The sequence below is a fragment of the Panonychus citri genome, unplaced genomic scaffold (genome assembly GCF_014898815.1).
Source record: "Panonychus citri isolate SS breed McGregor unplaced genomic scaffold, ASM1489881v1 Contig00039, whole genome shotgun sequence".
NCBI lineage: Eukaryota > Metazoa > Arthropoda > Arachnida > Trombidiformes > Tetranychidae > Panonychus > Panonychus citri.
The window spans coordinates 48,317-62,653 of record NW_026515444.1 but is presented as its reverse complement, the minus strand read 5'-3'; the positions used below and the strand labels follow the sequence as shown (position 1 = coordinate 62,653).

At 32.3% G+C, this 14,337-nt stretch overlaps 2 protein-coding genes across 2 annotated transcripts; one reads left to right on the top strand and one right to left on the bottom strand.

The window, feature by feature from the left end:
- Positions 1–59: 59 nt before the first annotated feature.
- LOC128397699 (centrosomal protein of 164 kDa-like) lies at positions 60–6,126 on the bottom strand. The gene is given in 7 exon segments (XM_053358444.1): positions 60–1,342; positions 1,345–2,196; positions 2,297–2,475; positions 2,477–3,037; positions 4,069–4,180; positions 4,262–4,363; positions 5,394–6,126. Coding segments are annotated over 7 exon segments (2,871 nt in total). The 5' UTR covers positions 5,413–6,126; the 3' UTR covers positions 60–296.
- A 2,997-nt stretch (positions 6,127–9,123) lies between these two features.
- Positions 9,124–14,089, top strand: LOC128397692 (protein scribble homolog). The gene is given in 7 exon segments (XM_053358437.1): positions 9,124–9,925; positions 9,927–10,700; positions 10,702–10,919; positions 11,279–11,515; positions 11,518–12,108; positions 12,111–13,235; positions 13,376–14,089. Coding segments are annotated over 7 exon segments (3,519 nt in total). The 5' UTR covers positions 9,124–9,629; the 3' UTR covers positions 13,654–14,089.
- Positions 14,090–14,337: the final 248 nt, after the last annotated feature.

Sequence of the window (14,337 nt, the reverse complement as noted above, 5' to 3'; positions counted from 1 at the left end):
TGATTAACACCAAATTGTTGATCCATTTAAATAAATGATCAAAATGGTTATTGGTAGACTAGTAAATTTAATTAGTTTCACTGAGATTTTGGTATAATAATAATACAAAAGAAAAAGTTAATCAAGGGAATTGGTTAACAATTATTATCATAACATAATACAAAAAGTACAATTTTTTGAGCTTTTTGGCTAATTAACAAATGAGTAATTTAGTAATGAATAATTTATTGTTTGATTTAGTGATTTCTATTGATAAAGATTGAGAATAATTTTTAGTATTTAACTTGATCGGCGATTTAATTTTTCGCTGTCCTTTCTTTATCTTCGCCATTAGTTGAATTGACCAAAACATTGAGCCTTTTTAATTTCTCATCGATATCACATCGAATTTGCTTGAGTTTCCTAATGGCACTTTCATCGGCATCCAAGTCGTTTCGGGACATGAGGCCATTGGAAATATCGGAGACAAATCGATAATTACCAAGACCATCGAGATCGGAAGCTTCGTCTTGTAATAATCTACTAGTTCGACGAATCATGGCCAATAAAGACGAAGACGAACTTTTCATGCGATGAGGTTTTTCCATCGGCTGGCTAGATATTAATATCGGCGAGAAATGAAGAGGCGAGTATTTGATGTAATCACGATGTCGATTCAGCCCAGAATCAAAGCCGATCTTAGATTGATGATGTTGGGAAGATGATCCATTGTGATGAGGATGATGAGGTTGGTGTTTGTTTCGAGTCTTAGAAGTTGATTTATCACGATTTCTTTCATCTTCTGAAGATGATGAACTATTTTCGTAAGATGAGCAACTCGAGATTAATTTTCTCGATCGATTGTAATTGTGATTACTTGATCTCATTCTCATCTTTCTCTCTCTTTCTCTCGAAACTCGAATTGCTTCAAGTTTACCGTTAATTGTTGTTAAATTGCTCTCTAATTGATTAAGTTTCTCTTCTATGGCAGCATTGGATGCAGTTAATTCACTTTCTTTACCTTCAATAATTTTCTTCTCATCGATTGATTGTTTGATTGAATCCAATTCTTTAGTTAAATAGTGTAAAACTGATTTGGTTTGATTCATATCGTCGTTGATTGTTGCTTGACTTTTGGTAAATTGTTCATCTTGTTTCCTAATTGATTTTTCCATCGAATTGATCTCTTTACGAACCAAATCTCGAATCTCATCAATCGATTGTGATAATTTTTCTTGTTCCAACTTTTCTTTCATCATCAAGTGTTTCAACTCACTTCTTAAGGCATCTTGATCTTCATCATCGTCCTGACGGAAACTGTTCACATCTCGAGATAATCGGTGCAGGTCACTTTGGGTCTTCAAGTCAAACTTTCCAAATTATCTTGACTTGTGGAAACTTCAGTCAATTGTTTCCTCAGAGCTTTAATTGTTAGATCATTGTCCTTTTTGAAATCCCTGAACTGTTCCATGGTCATTTCGAACTCATCTTTAATATCGCTCAAGTTTTTCTTCACCAGGTCACTTTCTTTGTTCACCAATTGTTTACAATCTTCCATAACTTGATCCACTTTACTGTTCACCGAATTAACTTCTTGTCTAATCTTGTTAATCTCAGTTGTACAATCGGATCCATGACGATTAGTGGTGATTAAATTGTTTTCCATTTGCTGTTTCTTTTGGTCTGATTGTATCGAGTTAATAGTTTTCTCAGACTGAGATAATCTCCTTTCCACTCCATCCAATCTTTCAACCGTCTTTTTGGCTAAATCATCTGATTTACGATTGATAACTGTAAACAATTCATCTCGCAAATTAGTTATTTCTTTTCTCAATTGATCAGACAATTTTCTAAAATTAGCTTGCTGTCCAATCAAATCAATCAATTCGTGTTTCTGTCTACCAACTCCATCATTTCCAATTTGTTTATCAGCGTTCGTTGACTCAACATCATCATCATCCTCTTCAAATTCAATTTCATCTCCATCATCCACAACTTTTACTTCTTCATCTTCATCCTCATTTTTAGCATCTTCATCTGGTTCCTCTTTCAATGTCTCCAATTGACTGATAGGAAATGAAGGAAGATTAACCAATTCTTGTCTGGTTACCTGGAACATGCCAACACCTTCCCCAGCGAATGGATCATTTTCCAGGCTTTGTAGTGAGAAATCATCATCACCATCAACATCTCCGTCGATATAATTATCTAAATCATCTTGAATGTATCAAAGAGAGAGAAACACAACATGATAATCAAAATAAATCATTTGGAAAAACAGAGTTAAACTTATAAACAATTAGAATAAATTTCTTACCATTAACCTCCAGAGATGGTTTTATATTCCTTGCACCGGGTCGCCCACTTTTAGGCCTCTCGATTTTCACCCTTTTCGTTTGTTCCTCTTCAATCTGACCTTTTCTTTCTCGCTGATTATCACGATAATCAAGATCGATTGTCAATAGATCAATTTGATAGATTTCATGATAATTCTTCGTCGCATGGTCCACCTTCGGTTACATCTAAGGTAACAATTTCCTCTTCAAGGCTTCCATCATCTTCTATTTCCTTGAATGCATCATCATCCAATTCCAATTGTATCGAATCGATATCATCCTCAATTGATTCATCCAAAGAACTTAAAGTTAATCGCTGATCGACAATAACATCATTTGAAGAGGTATTTTTACTTTTCAACATCAACTCGTCGTTTCGCTGTTTCGTCTTTTCACCAGAAATTAAGGATTGACCTAAATTCAGTTTATCCTCTTTTCCTGATTTCCCAATTTGTTTACTACGATTACCTGTCAATCGTAAACCACCAACACCCTCACCATCCTTAACATTTCCTTCAGCATCTTCGTCATCCTCATCACCAACATCCAAGAATCGCAGATTGACCAATGGATTGAGTCGGTCATTCGAAGCCATGAGTGACTTTCGCTGTTGGGATCGTTTCTTTTTCACAAACGATTGGAGGTACTTGTCAATTGGGTGGGTCCAAGTGGAAAATCCAGTTACCTTATTGTGGAAATAGATACGACCCAGTTGATCTTGTCTTCTCAGGTTAATCGGTGAGAAAGTAAGAGAAAAGAAAGAGAAAGTTGAAGAAAGGTTAAACTTTCAAGGTCATGATAACATTTAACAGGATGAGAAGTAATCAAGTTTCAAGAAAACAAAATGACAACTCAGAAAATGAGATTAACTATTTACAGTTTTAAACTTTGATATTTCCATGAGGATGTTTTATAAATCATTGTCTTCATCATCAAGATCATGTCTCATTTAATCAGCTGATTGATAGTTGACAGTTTATGTTAATCAAATCAGTTGAATGTATGAACACTTTTACAACAATTGAAATAAATTGTTTCTCACTCAAACAATTTGAACCATAACCAAACAATTGATAAATTATCATGAATAAATTATTCATGGTTCAGGTCAATCATGAAAACCTTGAGATGTTTTCATCATGAGCACATTGGTTAATTGTTGTTGTTGATTGTTTGTTCAGCTAATTCTGTTAACCTGGTGAGCTCAAGTATTAGATCATGTGAATATCATTTCCATTAAAATAAATTGTATTAACCATTCATCACAAAACTCGGTATTGTAATTAGTGAACAGCAAGAAAACTCATTCAATTCTTAATAATTAATAACAACCACAACCCAAACCAGAAAACCACAAATGATTATAAGTTAATTGTTGATGATGGTAATTAAATGACAGATCGTGTATTGAATTTCAAGGAAACGTCATTAAAACGCAAATACTCAGGTCAAAATACCGGATTAGTAAATTGCTTCAATGATTTTCTATTGTCACTTTTTTCATTCTAATCAGATAATATTCAGAACTGGAACAACTGATTAACTGTTAACTAAATTCAAATCATTTCCATCAAAATTAATCGTTATTTTGGTGGTGGAAAAAGGATCGAAATCATGAATAAGAAATCCATTGAACCCGAATGGTTTTTGTTCAAATTTAGCCGATTTTAAATATTCTTTAGAAAATTGCTCTTCAAGATAATCCATCGGCTCTTAATCTCCAGGTAAGACAAGAATCACAGGTAATACTTACACAGGAATCCAGGAATCAGGTAGAGGAGCTAATAATCCCTTCCGAGCGATCCAAAGGAGATACGATTCAGTTGAAGGATTAATCCCAATGGTTTTAGCATAATCGATTACATCTAATGGATTAAGAATACTAAATGAATCAACAAAAAGTTTCGATAATTGAACAAAAAGTGATAATCTTTTCTAATTCTTACCTTGATGATTAATATCATTGGATGAAATGGAAATCTCCTCTAGAATAGTTTGACCTGATTTATCGTAACTCTCAGAATCAGGATTACCTTCACCCAGACTAACTGTTCAAAAGATGAATTAATAGTAATGTAAATTAGGAATAAGGATAAAAGATTAAACAACAATAAAGAGAAAATTAAATTGGGATTAACATGGCTGACCAAATTTTCTTCGGATTAATAATATTAAAAGTGGATTCAACTTTCTGCTTCTCAAGCCAATGAAGCCATTTCATTGAAACTATGGAAACAATTTAGTTAATGAAAACAATAATAGAGTAAAATAATACACAGAGACAATTTTCTTGTTATTTATCATCATTATGGTCATTTGATTAGATTCCGATTCCTCATCATGTAAATCTAATAATAGATGTTTTAATCTCGTTGACAATTTAATCCAATTGTTTCATGGAATCACATTGCCCATTGATAATAAATATTCATTCATTAATTTCTGTTAATCTTTTTGTCTTTGAAAATGGTGATTGACTTGATGTTAAATTGTTGTCATTTCTTTCAGGCATATTGTTAATTGTTCAATGATTATAATCACTTTTACTAGTGATTAGTCCTATCAATTTGTACTAATTAACTAATAACTCTTGTGATTATCTCTCAGATCCCTTGTTGTTCAAACAATTTGATTAGATTAGAATAGTTAATCTTTATGTTTCATCAATTCAGTCATTTGGAATCGCTTTCATGTAAAACTAAAGCCTGGTAATTGTAAATAAGGAGATGGTGAGTTTATTATGGATTATAAATCAATCTAATCAAAAGCTAAATCACCTTATTATCATCAATTAATAATCGAGAATAATAATAACTGTAAATCTGTGTCTCTAATCAACGAAATTGTTTTCGTGATATTTAATCAACTATTATGTAGTTGTATCAATGGAAAGATATCAAAATGATCGTGGAACGTAATTAAAAATTAAACCGTGACAATTAGTGAATTGTTGACAACAGATTAACGAAGTTTATAAAAGACAGACAGAAAGAGAGAGAGGAGATAATTGATGAAACATTAATTAACTACAGAATAAGTTAATTAATCACTGGAAAAGAAGTAGTTTAATTAACCTACCAGATGAATTTCCATTCATGATAACTCATATTCCTGTTCCAAGGTTGATGATTTTCTCTCTCTCTCTCTCTCTCTCTTGTTGATTAACCAGATATTCGAGGAGAAATGAATTCGTTGTTTGTTTTTTATCAATGTCAAAAAAGAATAGAAAATTGTAGAAAAAAAGAAAGAGAAGAAAGAAGAATATTTAAAGTTGATTGTTCCAATGGAGAACTGAGAGTTGATTCCAAATGTTATCAAGAGTAAATTGATTCATCATGAAGGAACAAAACAATCAAGAATCACAATGAACTTCACGATAAATCTTTCGATTGAACTTTTATCTTTTTCTTTGTCTCATCTTATTAGATGAGAAAAAGCAACAAACATATAAAAAGACATTTAAGTCCAAAGAGAATTGATTGTTGATGGGTTGGTCGTTAAATTGTCATTTCGAGTAAATTAGTTGAAGGAAATCACTGAGTCCCAGATTAAATGATTGACAATTAACTGTTGAACAAGATTAATTAGTGAGCAAATTAAAAGAATAAAAAACAAGACAATATGATTAATGTTTCTATTGAAGATTAGGTTACCTAGGGAACGATCTTTGAGTTTTATCTGTTGCTGGTCAATTGTTGACATTTGATTGTTTAGTTTTCCAATTGCATTTTAATCATCATCATCTTATTATTTTGTTGGTTAATTGTCTTCTAATCACTTGGTTACGCCATCGCTACGATGGCGGACATTTTGCTAACAGAATCGGCGGTTGGTTCTTGTAACAATGGACACTGGCTAATCATCGGACTGGAACATTATAATTACTTTGTAACCATTTTAATCTCCATCATGATGATGAGTGTTTCTGTTTATTTGTCACAAAGAAAAGTTGACAAAAAGCCTCAAGGTGAAATTAACAAAAAATGACCAGTACAATGACCCACAGAAAATGAGAGGCAAGGGATGAGAAAAAGCCGAACAAGATGGCGACCGATTAATGAAAGTTGACCAACCATTTTTTTCACAATTAACCGGTTGTTCCTATTGTCTCTGTTCATCGCTGCGAATCAATTATCATTTTCCCTCAGGGGTGTTTACACTAACCAGAAATTAACCAGTTTCTATGGTAATTAAGGTAAGATGAGATTCTATTGTTTTTTTTCTGGTTCTTTTCTGGTTAATCTCTTTCCTAGTCTATTAAAGTTGATAGAATAGTTAATCGATTAAGATTAATGATGTTCCTTTTTCATTGATTATCTTTGTTGTTCAATTTCAGAAACTGAATAATCACATACCTGTTGTTGAATCAACAGTTAATCATCATGATCAAATTAATTTACTTTGTTCTCGATGTTTATTATTACCTTAAGATAAACATGAAAACAATGAGAAAAAAGCAATTCTGATTAAGATTATGTTCTGGATTCTTGATTGATAATAACATCTGAATGATTGATTATTATGAAAGTGATGAGGATGAAGATGATCAATTGATTATTGTTACTGTTTGTCCTTCAGGTAATTAACTGTACCATTAACAACGAGAGAGAGAGATGAAAACTAAACAATCTTGTTTATTGATAAACCAATTTACAACAATCTATTGGAATGGGAACAATTAGTTTGATTGCTAATTGAAACAGCAGCTATTCAATTAAATTTCTGTTCTCATCACTTCCTCTTAATCATCCATAGACTGTTTCAATTAACATGTATCAACAGTTACCTGTTTATCTAATCATTTGGTGTGTGACTGGAATTATATTGTTATCATGGTCCGATCAGGATTATCCGAATTGCGATAAAAAGTCCGTCTCGTCGATCGTTAAAAATGGGACTAATTATGCTCGAAAAGTTTTCCTTGGTTGTGCCTTTCGATTCGGAGAGATCGCTAAATTTATCAACAAACGATCGGGTGAAGATGTAACAATTAAGTGTATCTCCAAGAATGAAAGTTTATCGGGTGATTTAATTGAATCTGGATCAATGTTCGTCCTCGATGTATTCAAGGAACCATTGGAATCGCTTGATTGGAAATGTACAATTAACGACACTTACAATCAAAAGATCACTTTAAAACCTTTCGACAATTACAAGAGTCACCAATCATTTAATTATCAATTAAATGATGCAGGCATTTACGATATGAGTCCAAGACTTGTCTCCATGTGGAGTTAAATTGTAACAATCAACTTAAATTGTACAAAATTGAGGCAAAAAAATTAAGACCAACAATGTATATTTACAATGAGCCAATCAAACAAATAAACTCAATCATCAATGATTAACAATTAGCTGAATAGTTTAATAATTGTAATCGACAAAATCTAAATTGTCTCACTTTTCAATCATAATAAATCACAATGGAAAACTAATCATTGATCAATTTATTAAATTGTTACTTTTTTGAGTTAGTTTTCTGCTCCACTGATTAGTGATTAAGGCGTTTTAATTTTATAATTTAAAGAATCAAGGACAATCAATTGATTTAGCAAATGTAAAACTTGATTCTAATCATTGAATTTCATTGATAACAATTAAAATCATTATCAATGTTACGGTCAATCAACTTTCAATGTTATTATCAATTCAGTAATCATAATAATAGTAACAATCAATGGTGATAAATATTGATTGTTGTGATAATATTATTGATTGTAGATTATCATCTTAATGATTAACATTATTGATCTGGATTTAGTAACAAAATAAATGTTTTAATCATTTTAATTTACAATTTAAATTGTTATCGATTCCTTTTCTCCCCACTCGAAATTGAGTAACAATTTAGTTAACTGAGAGTAAATTGTCACTTGGACTGATTAACATTGCTACTTAATTTCTAATCATTATGATAATTAAAAGTTCCCAATCAATGGATGATTCATACTCTATGTTAATGATTACATTTAATTAATGGAAACATATTAATCATTGACTATTCATTGATTCATTTGATTCACAATCAAATTAATTCATTTTTGCTCATCATCTTTCAGCTGTTGATTATTGACTGATATTCAATTACACTTGATTAGACAATTAATCATGATTATCTTTGTTGATTATTTGTAATTAGCAAGATTAACCCATAGAGTTGATTACCTAGAAAATTAATCAATTGTTTATCATTAATTTTGATCATTTTCATTTCTAAAAGTTTGTTATTAGCTAAACAATTTAATTTCTTTCTCATTGTTTCCTTCATTAATAATTTACTTCATTGTTTTCTTGTTAACTGTTAATTGTGAACAATTATAATAACTACATTGTTAGATTACAATTAACTTAACACACCTACAATTTATTATTATCATTAAACTCAGCCCACAATTAAGAAACAAACTCTCAAGGTTGGGTTGATTAGTGATTCTTCAATCAATTTTTGATTACATTCATTTAATAATATCGATGATTCAAATTGTTCAATTAATTGATAATTAAGAAAATTTATTTTCCAAAACATCAAAACAATTCACAATCAACAATACAAATATCGTAGTTGACTTTTTCTTTGGAAAAATTGTCATCTAATCATTTAATTAAATGTTTAACTTTGACAAGTGAAAACTGATTGATAGTTAATTTTTTTTTGTAATAGAAAAATTTGATTTAATTTGATTGAAATAATTTCATTTTCTTTCAATTTTCGGTTAAAATCGATTCAAAAATCGATTCGAACAATCGATCATTCGAATAGAATCTTTTTATTTTCTATTCTCTTTTCTCATCTTACCTTTTTTTCTGTAATAATTTTTGTTTCTTTTCAAAATCATTAATTGTGTTTCCACTGTTTTGTTAAATATTTTTTTCTATTTAACTTTAATTGTCAATCTAATTAAACCATTTTATGCTTGTTACTATTACTATGGTTATCTGGATAAAGTTATTTTTCTTTAATTACTGTGAATACAATTTAACTTGATTGGTTATCACTTGTCTGGCTTCAACATCATCTTTTTACCTTCAAAAGAATCTAAAAAAACCTCTTCTTCTTGAATATCTTGTTTCTCTCTGTGCTTTTTTCTCTCTTTCTTTTTCTCTTACACACACACTTTTTTTCTTTCTCTCTTTTCCTCTATCTCTATCTTTTTTTCTGTTTTGTGTGTGTGTGTGTGAGTGTTGTTTATTTATGTGTATCTTTTTCTGTGTGTTTATCTTTCTCCCTTTCCCTTCATCTCTCTGTGTATAAATTTAGTGAATAACTAATATTCAAGTCCTTGATTCTTTATTACATATTACATATTGTGTTCCATGTTTCGTTGGGGATTCTTATTGAAAACCTGTAACCGTCAAATTGACTGTGTTGACAAGAGGCATTGTAGCTTGTCTAGAGTGCCTGATGATATTGCCCGATATGCCTCATCATTGGAAGACTTATTATTGGACTCTAACCATATTAAAGATTTACCTGATTCCTTATTCCGGCTTCATAGACTTCAGAAGCTGAGTATTTCAGATAATGAGATAGGATGTTTACCTATGGACATAGCTAAGCTTTCTAATCTAGTTGAATTGGATGCATCAAAGAATGAAATAATAGAGATACCCAGTTATCAAATTCTTGCGTCGCTTAAAGGAGCTTGATCTAAGTTTCAATCCTCTTCGAAATGTGCCCAATGCCATCACCCATTTGACCAATTTGAAAAGTTTATCCCTTAATGATGTTAATTTACAACATTTACCCTCCGATATTGGATCGCTTATTAACCTGGAGTCACTTGAGCTCAGAGAAAATCTCATTAAAACATTACCACCAAGTTTTTCCAATTTAACTAAACTTCAACGTTTAGACCTGGGCAGCAATCAATTAGAAGAATTACCTAAAATTATTGGCGATCTTATAATGTTACAAGAGCTTTGGCTTGATGAAAATGGATTGAGAACCCTACCTAAAGAGATTGGTAATTTGAAAAAGTTAACCTGTCTTGATGTTTGCGAGAATTGTCTCAGTTATCTACCTGAGGAAATTTCTGGCCTATGGAATTTAACTGATTTACATCTCTCTGATAATCGTCTTGAACAACTACCTGATGGAATAGGACAACTTAATAAACTTGTGATTCTCAAAATAAACCAAAACAACCTTTTCTCATTAAATCCAACCATTGGTGGTTGCTCATCTCTCCAAGAATTAGTTTTAACCGAGAATTCATTACCCGAATTACCTCCAACTATCGGTAATTTAATTCATTTATCAATATTAAACTTGGATCGTAATGAGCTATCTGATTTACCGGCCCAACTTGGTAATTTAACGAAATTAAGTGTTTTATCATTAAGACAAAATCATATTACCCACCTTCCAGTTGAAATTGGTCAACTTGGAACTTAAAGTGCTCGACGTTTCTGGTAACAATTTACAAAACCTTCCATTCTCAATAACGGCTCTTAATTTGAAAGCGTTGTGGTTGGCGGAAAATCAATCACAACCGTTGCTCAAATTTCAGAATGATTTTGATGAACAAAGTGGACTCAAAGTGTTGACATGTTACTTATTGCCTCAAGCCCAGACTACTGATTATTACACTAGTGGAATTACTGGTAACAAATGGTTTTCTTCCTCATTCTCTTCCTCCTTCTATTTCCTAATTCGGGTCATAGATTAACTTAATTATCGGTTAAGTGATGATACCTATTAATAATTTATTATTAATATGATATTGATATGATACTTAAAGGTTTAACAGATTCACCTTTTTTTATGTCTATCATTTTATTTATGATGATGTCTTTTTTTTGTCAATAACATAATGTTATTAGTTGACAGCATAATAAATGCAGTCTCATTACTCTGTTTTTACAATAGTCATGAATTTTTGATTTCCCATTGTCACAATTTCCATTATTGTTTAATTTTATTATGACTAATCTATTTTCTCATTTTTCTTTTCCATCTGTAGATTTGGCATCACCGAATCAAGTTGAATCACCAAGTCCCACTTTTGGTCGTCCTCGAGAATCTGCAGTTAGATTCCCTGATTCAGTTTTCGTCGAGGAAGATGGTCTTAATACAGGTGATCAAAGAAGCCGATTCGAAGCAAACTTTATCCGACATGATACACCACATCCGAAAGAACTTAAAGCAAGACATTCGAAATTATTTAAAGAGAAAGATCAAAAATACGAGCCTGATGAAGAAGAGAAGAAGAAGAATCTCAAGAAACATCATCCGTCCATAGTCGAGAAGGATCAAAAAGTCCAAGTAACTCAGAATCATCTGAGGCCTCTTCAGTTATTATTAGGATGGCTGATACAAGAATGAGTCAGGATGAAAAGCATGTTCTATTTCCGGATCAACCTAGTAAAATACATAGGCCATTAGATGATGAGCAAGAAGATGATGAAGAGGAACCAGAGGAAACACTTCATGATGGGAAAGATGAAGATGAAGTAGATGACGAAGAAAGGAGGGAGAAACATAAACTTCATCGCCGTGACACGCCTCACCATTTGAAAAACAAGAGGATAAATATGCCTAATTCAAAAGAAGATTTAAATAAGTTTGCATCTATCATCAAAGAAGTTTTGAAAAAGGAAAATTCATCAAACAATGTTCATGGAGATGATATTTCATCTCACAATTCATCCTTTTCCAACGCCACCATGACAACTCCTCTACCAATGGGCCCTGTTGAAATTAAACAGATGAAGTTTTATGTTTCACGAGCTGTCGGAGGACTTGGGCTTAGTATTGCTGGAGGTCAGGGTTCAACACCTTTCAAGGGTAATGATGAGGTATATTCGTGTCCAAGATTACTTCAGGAGGTCCAGCTGAATTATCTGGGCTAAGAGTTGGTGATAAAATATTAGCTGTCAATGATATTTCCATGGAAAATGTTGACCATTTTAAGGCTGTAGAAGCCTTAAAAACGGCTGGTTTCGAATTCTCTGTTCTTGCTGCCAGAGAAGTGCCCATAAATGATCAAAATTCAATAAACAGATCGATGGATATAAGTGCATCAAATCATCATATAAATCATGATGTCCACCTTTCAAATGGCGATTCCTGTCTAACAGTATCACCTACACATGAAAGAACTTCATCAATGAATCTTAGTAGAAAACCTTATCAGCATTTAAACGAATCTTTCACTTCAACATCTTCACAGCCCTTAAATCAACAACCTTCATCATTCTCACCTGAAAGTGAAGGAGAAATTTCTCCTAAGCCTCAATCTAAAGTGAAAACAGTTGTCGATTATACAATAATAATTCGTGAACCCACTGGATTAGGTTTTTGCGTCGCTTATGGTAAAGATGAAAAGTCTATAATAATTTCAAGAATAGCTCGGGTGGAGCCGCTCAGAAAGGGTAAACTGAGAGTTGGTGATAGAATCATCAAGATTGAAGGACAAGATATTTCTGGAATGAAGAAAGAACAAGTAGTAGATATGTTAACTAAACCCGAACGATTTGTTCGACTTTGTGTGGAAAGAGACGTGATTGAAGGTGATGATGATTCCTCAAAAGCATCATTTTCCTCCTCCTTCTCTCGGCCTTACACTGGCCTTTCATCGGCATCCTACATGGCTAATAGACCAACATTCACTGGATCTTACAAAAGACCTTCTTTAGGATCATTAAGTAATATAAGCCATGATTCGGGTGGAGTCGGGGGATCAAACTCTTCAAAGCCAACATATTCAGTATTCACCAGATTAACCGGCCTAAAAGGTGATCTGACTGTTTTCAATCCATCCACCACCGTGACACCACCGACAACAACACTGACAACATCCTCGTCCTATTCAACGTTACCCTCCAATTCCACCTTCACCACTTCATCTACGCCATTTAACAACAGTGCCTCTCAAACCTTGAAGTCAAGTGCCTCTATTAGTGCATTAAATCAAACAGGTAATTAACAAATGTCAATATTATGTGAAAAAAGTATTTTACCTGGTAGGGAAGATGAGATCTCTCTTTCTCTCTCTATTTGTTCAATCGGCCTCAAGTAATTCTTGATTTTCATCTCCTTTTTCATGGAAATTTATTAGGTGCCAATCAGCAACTAAACGAAACAACGACACATTCTAGCTTCTCGAAACCCCCTGTAGTTGTAAGGATAGAGAAACACCAAGTTCTTAAACCTCATGAAACTCTGGAAGCTGAATTGCCACCACCACCATCGATGGCCGGTTTATATACTGAAGTTTTGACTAAAACAACTTTCACCGAAACAACAACCACCCGAGTTACCAACAATATCCTCAAGGATTCAACCGGTTCCATTGTAACAGAATCAACTGTAGCAACGGAAACTCGGTCAGGATGAGGGAATTAATTCAAATCTAAATTTCATGGTCTCTCTTTTTCTCCTAAACTAACTATTACAATTAAGACAAAGCTCCATCCTATCGGCTTTTTTTCTTCTTCTGTCATTCTTTCTGTCTATCTTATATACTAATCAAATTAATTAGAGGCTAATTTAATTTAAATCATTACAAAGAATCGTACACACCAGTAAAAAGGATAAAATGATTTATCTTTTTTACTTTCATCGACAACACACCAACTTCATTTTCACTTTATGCCTCTCAAAATTCACATTTTCTTGTGATCATCATGTCTCATTAAAATGACTCTATTTCAATGATTGTTAACATAAAAACCTAATCGATTGTTGGTGAATCGTTACAATTAATTTTAATGACAAATTCATCATCTTGTGTAAGTTATGAATAAAAAAAATCTCAATTTTAAGGAAACAATTACAATCTAAATAATCCCCTTTACTAATTACTATTAATTGTTATCAGCTCTTTTCTCCTACGTGTTATCTTTTTCCACATTGAATCTAATTACATTTAAACCAATTTCCTTCTCGCCGAATTAAATCATTTGCAATAATTACAATTAAATCTAATCATCAAATTTTGATGTTTACGCGGCTTTTTTTTTCGTGTAATCAACTGTCATTCATAAACGAAAACAAAGAAACTGATTAACTTATTCAACG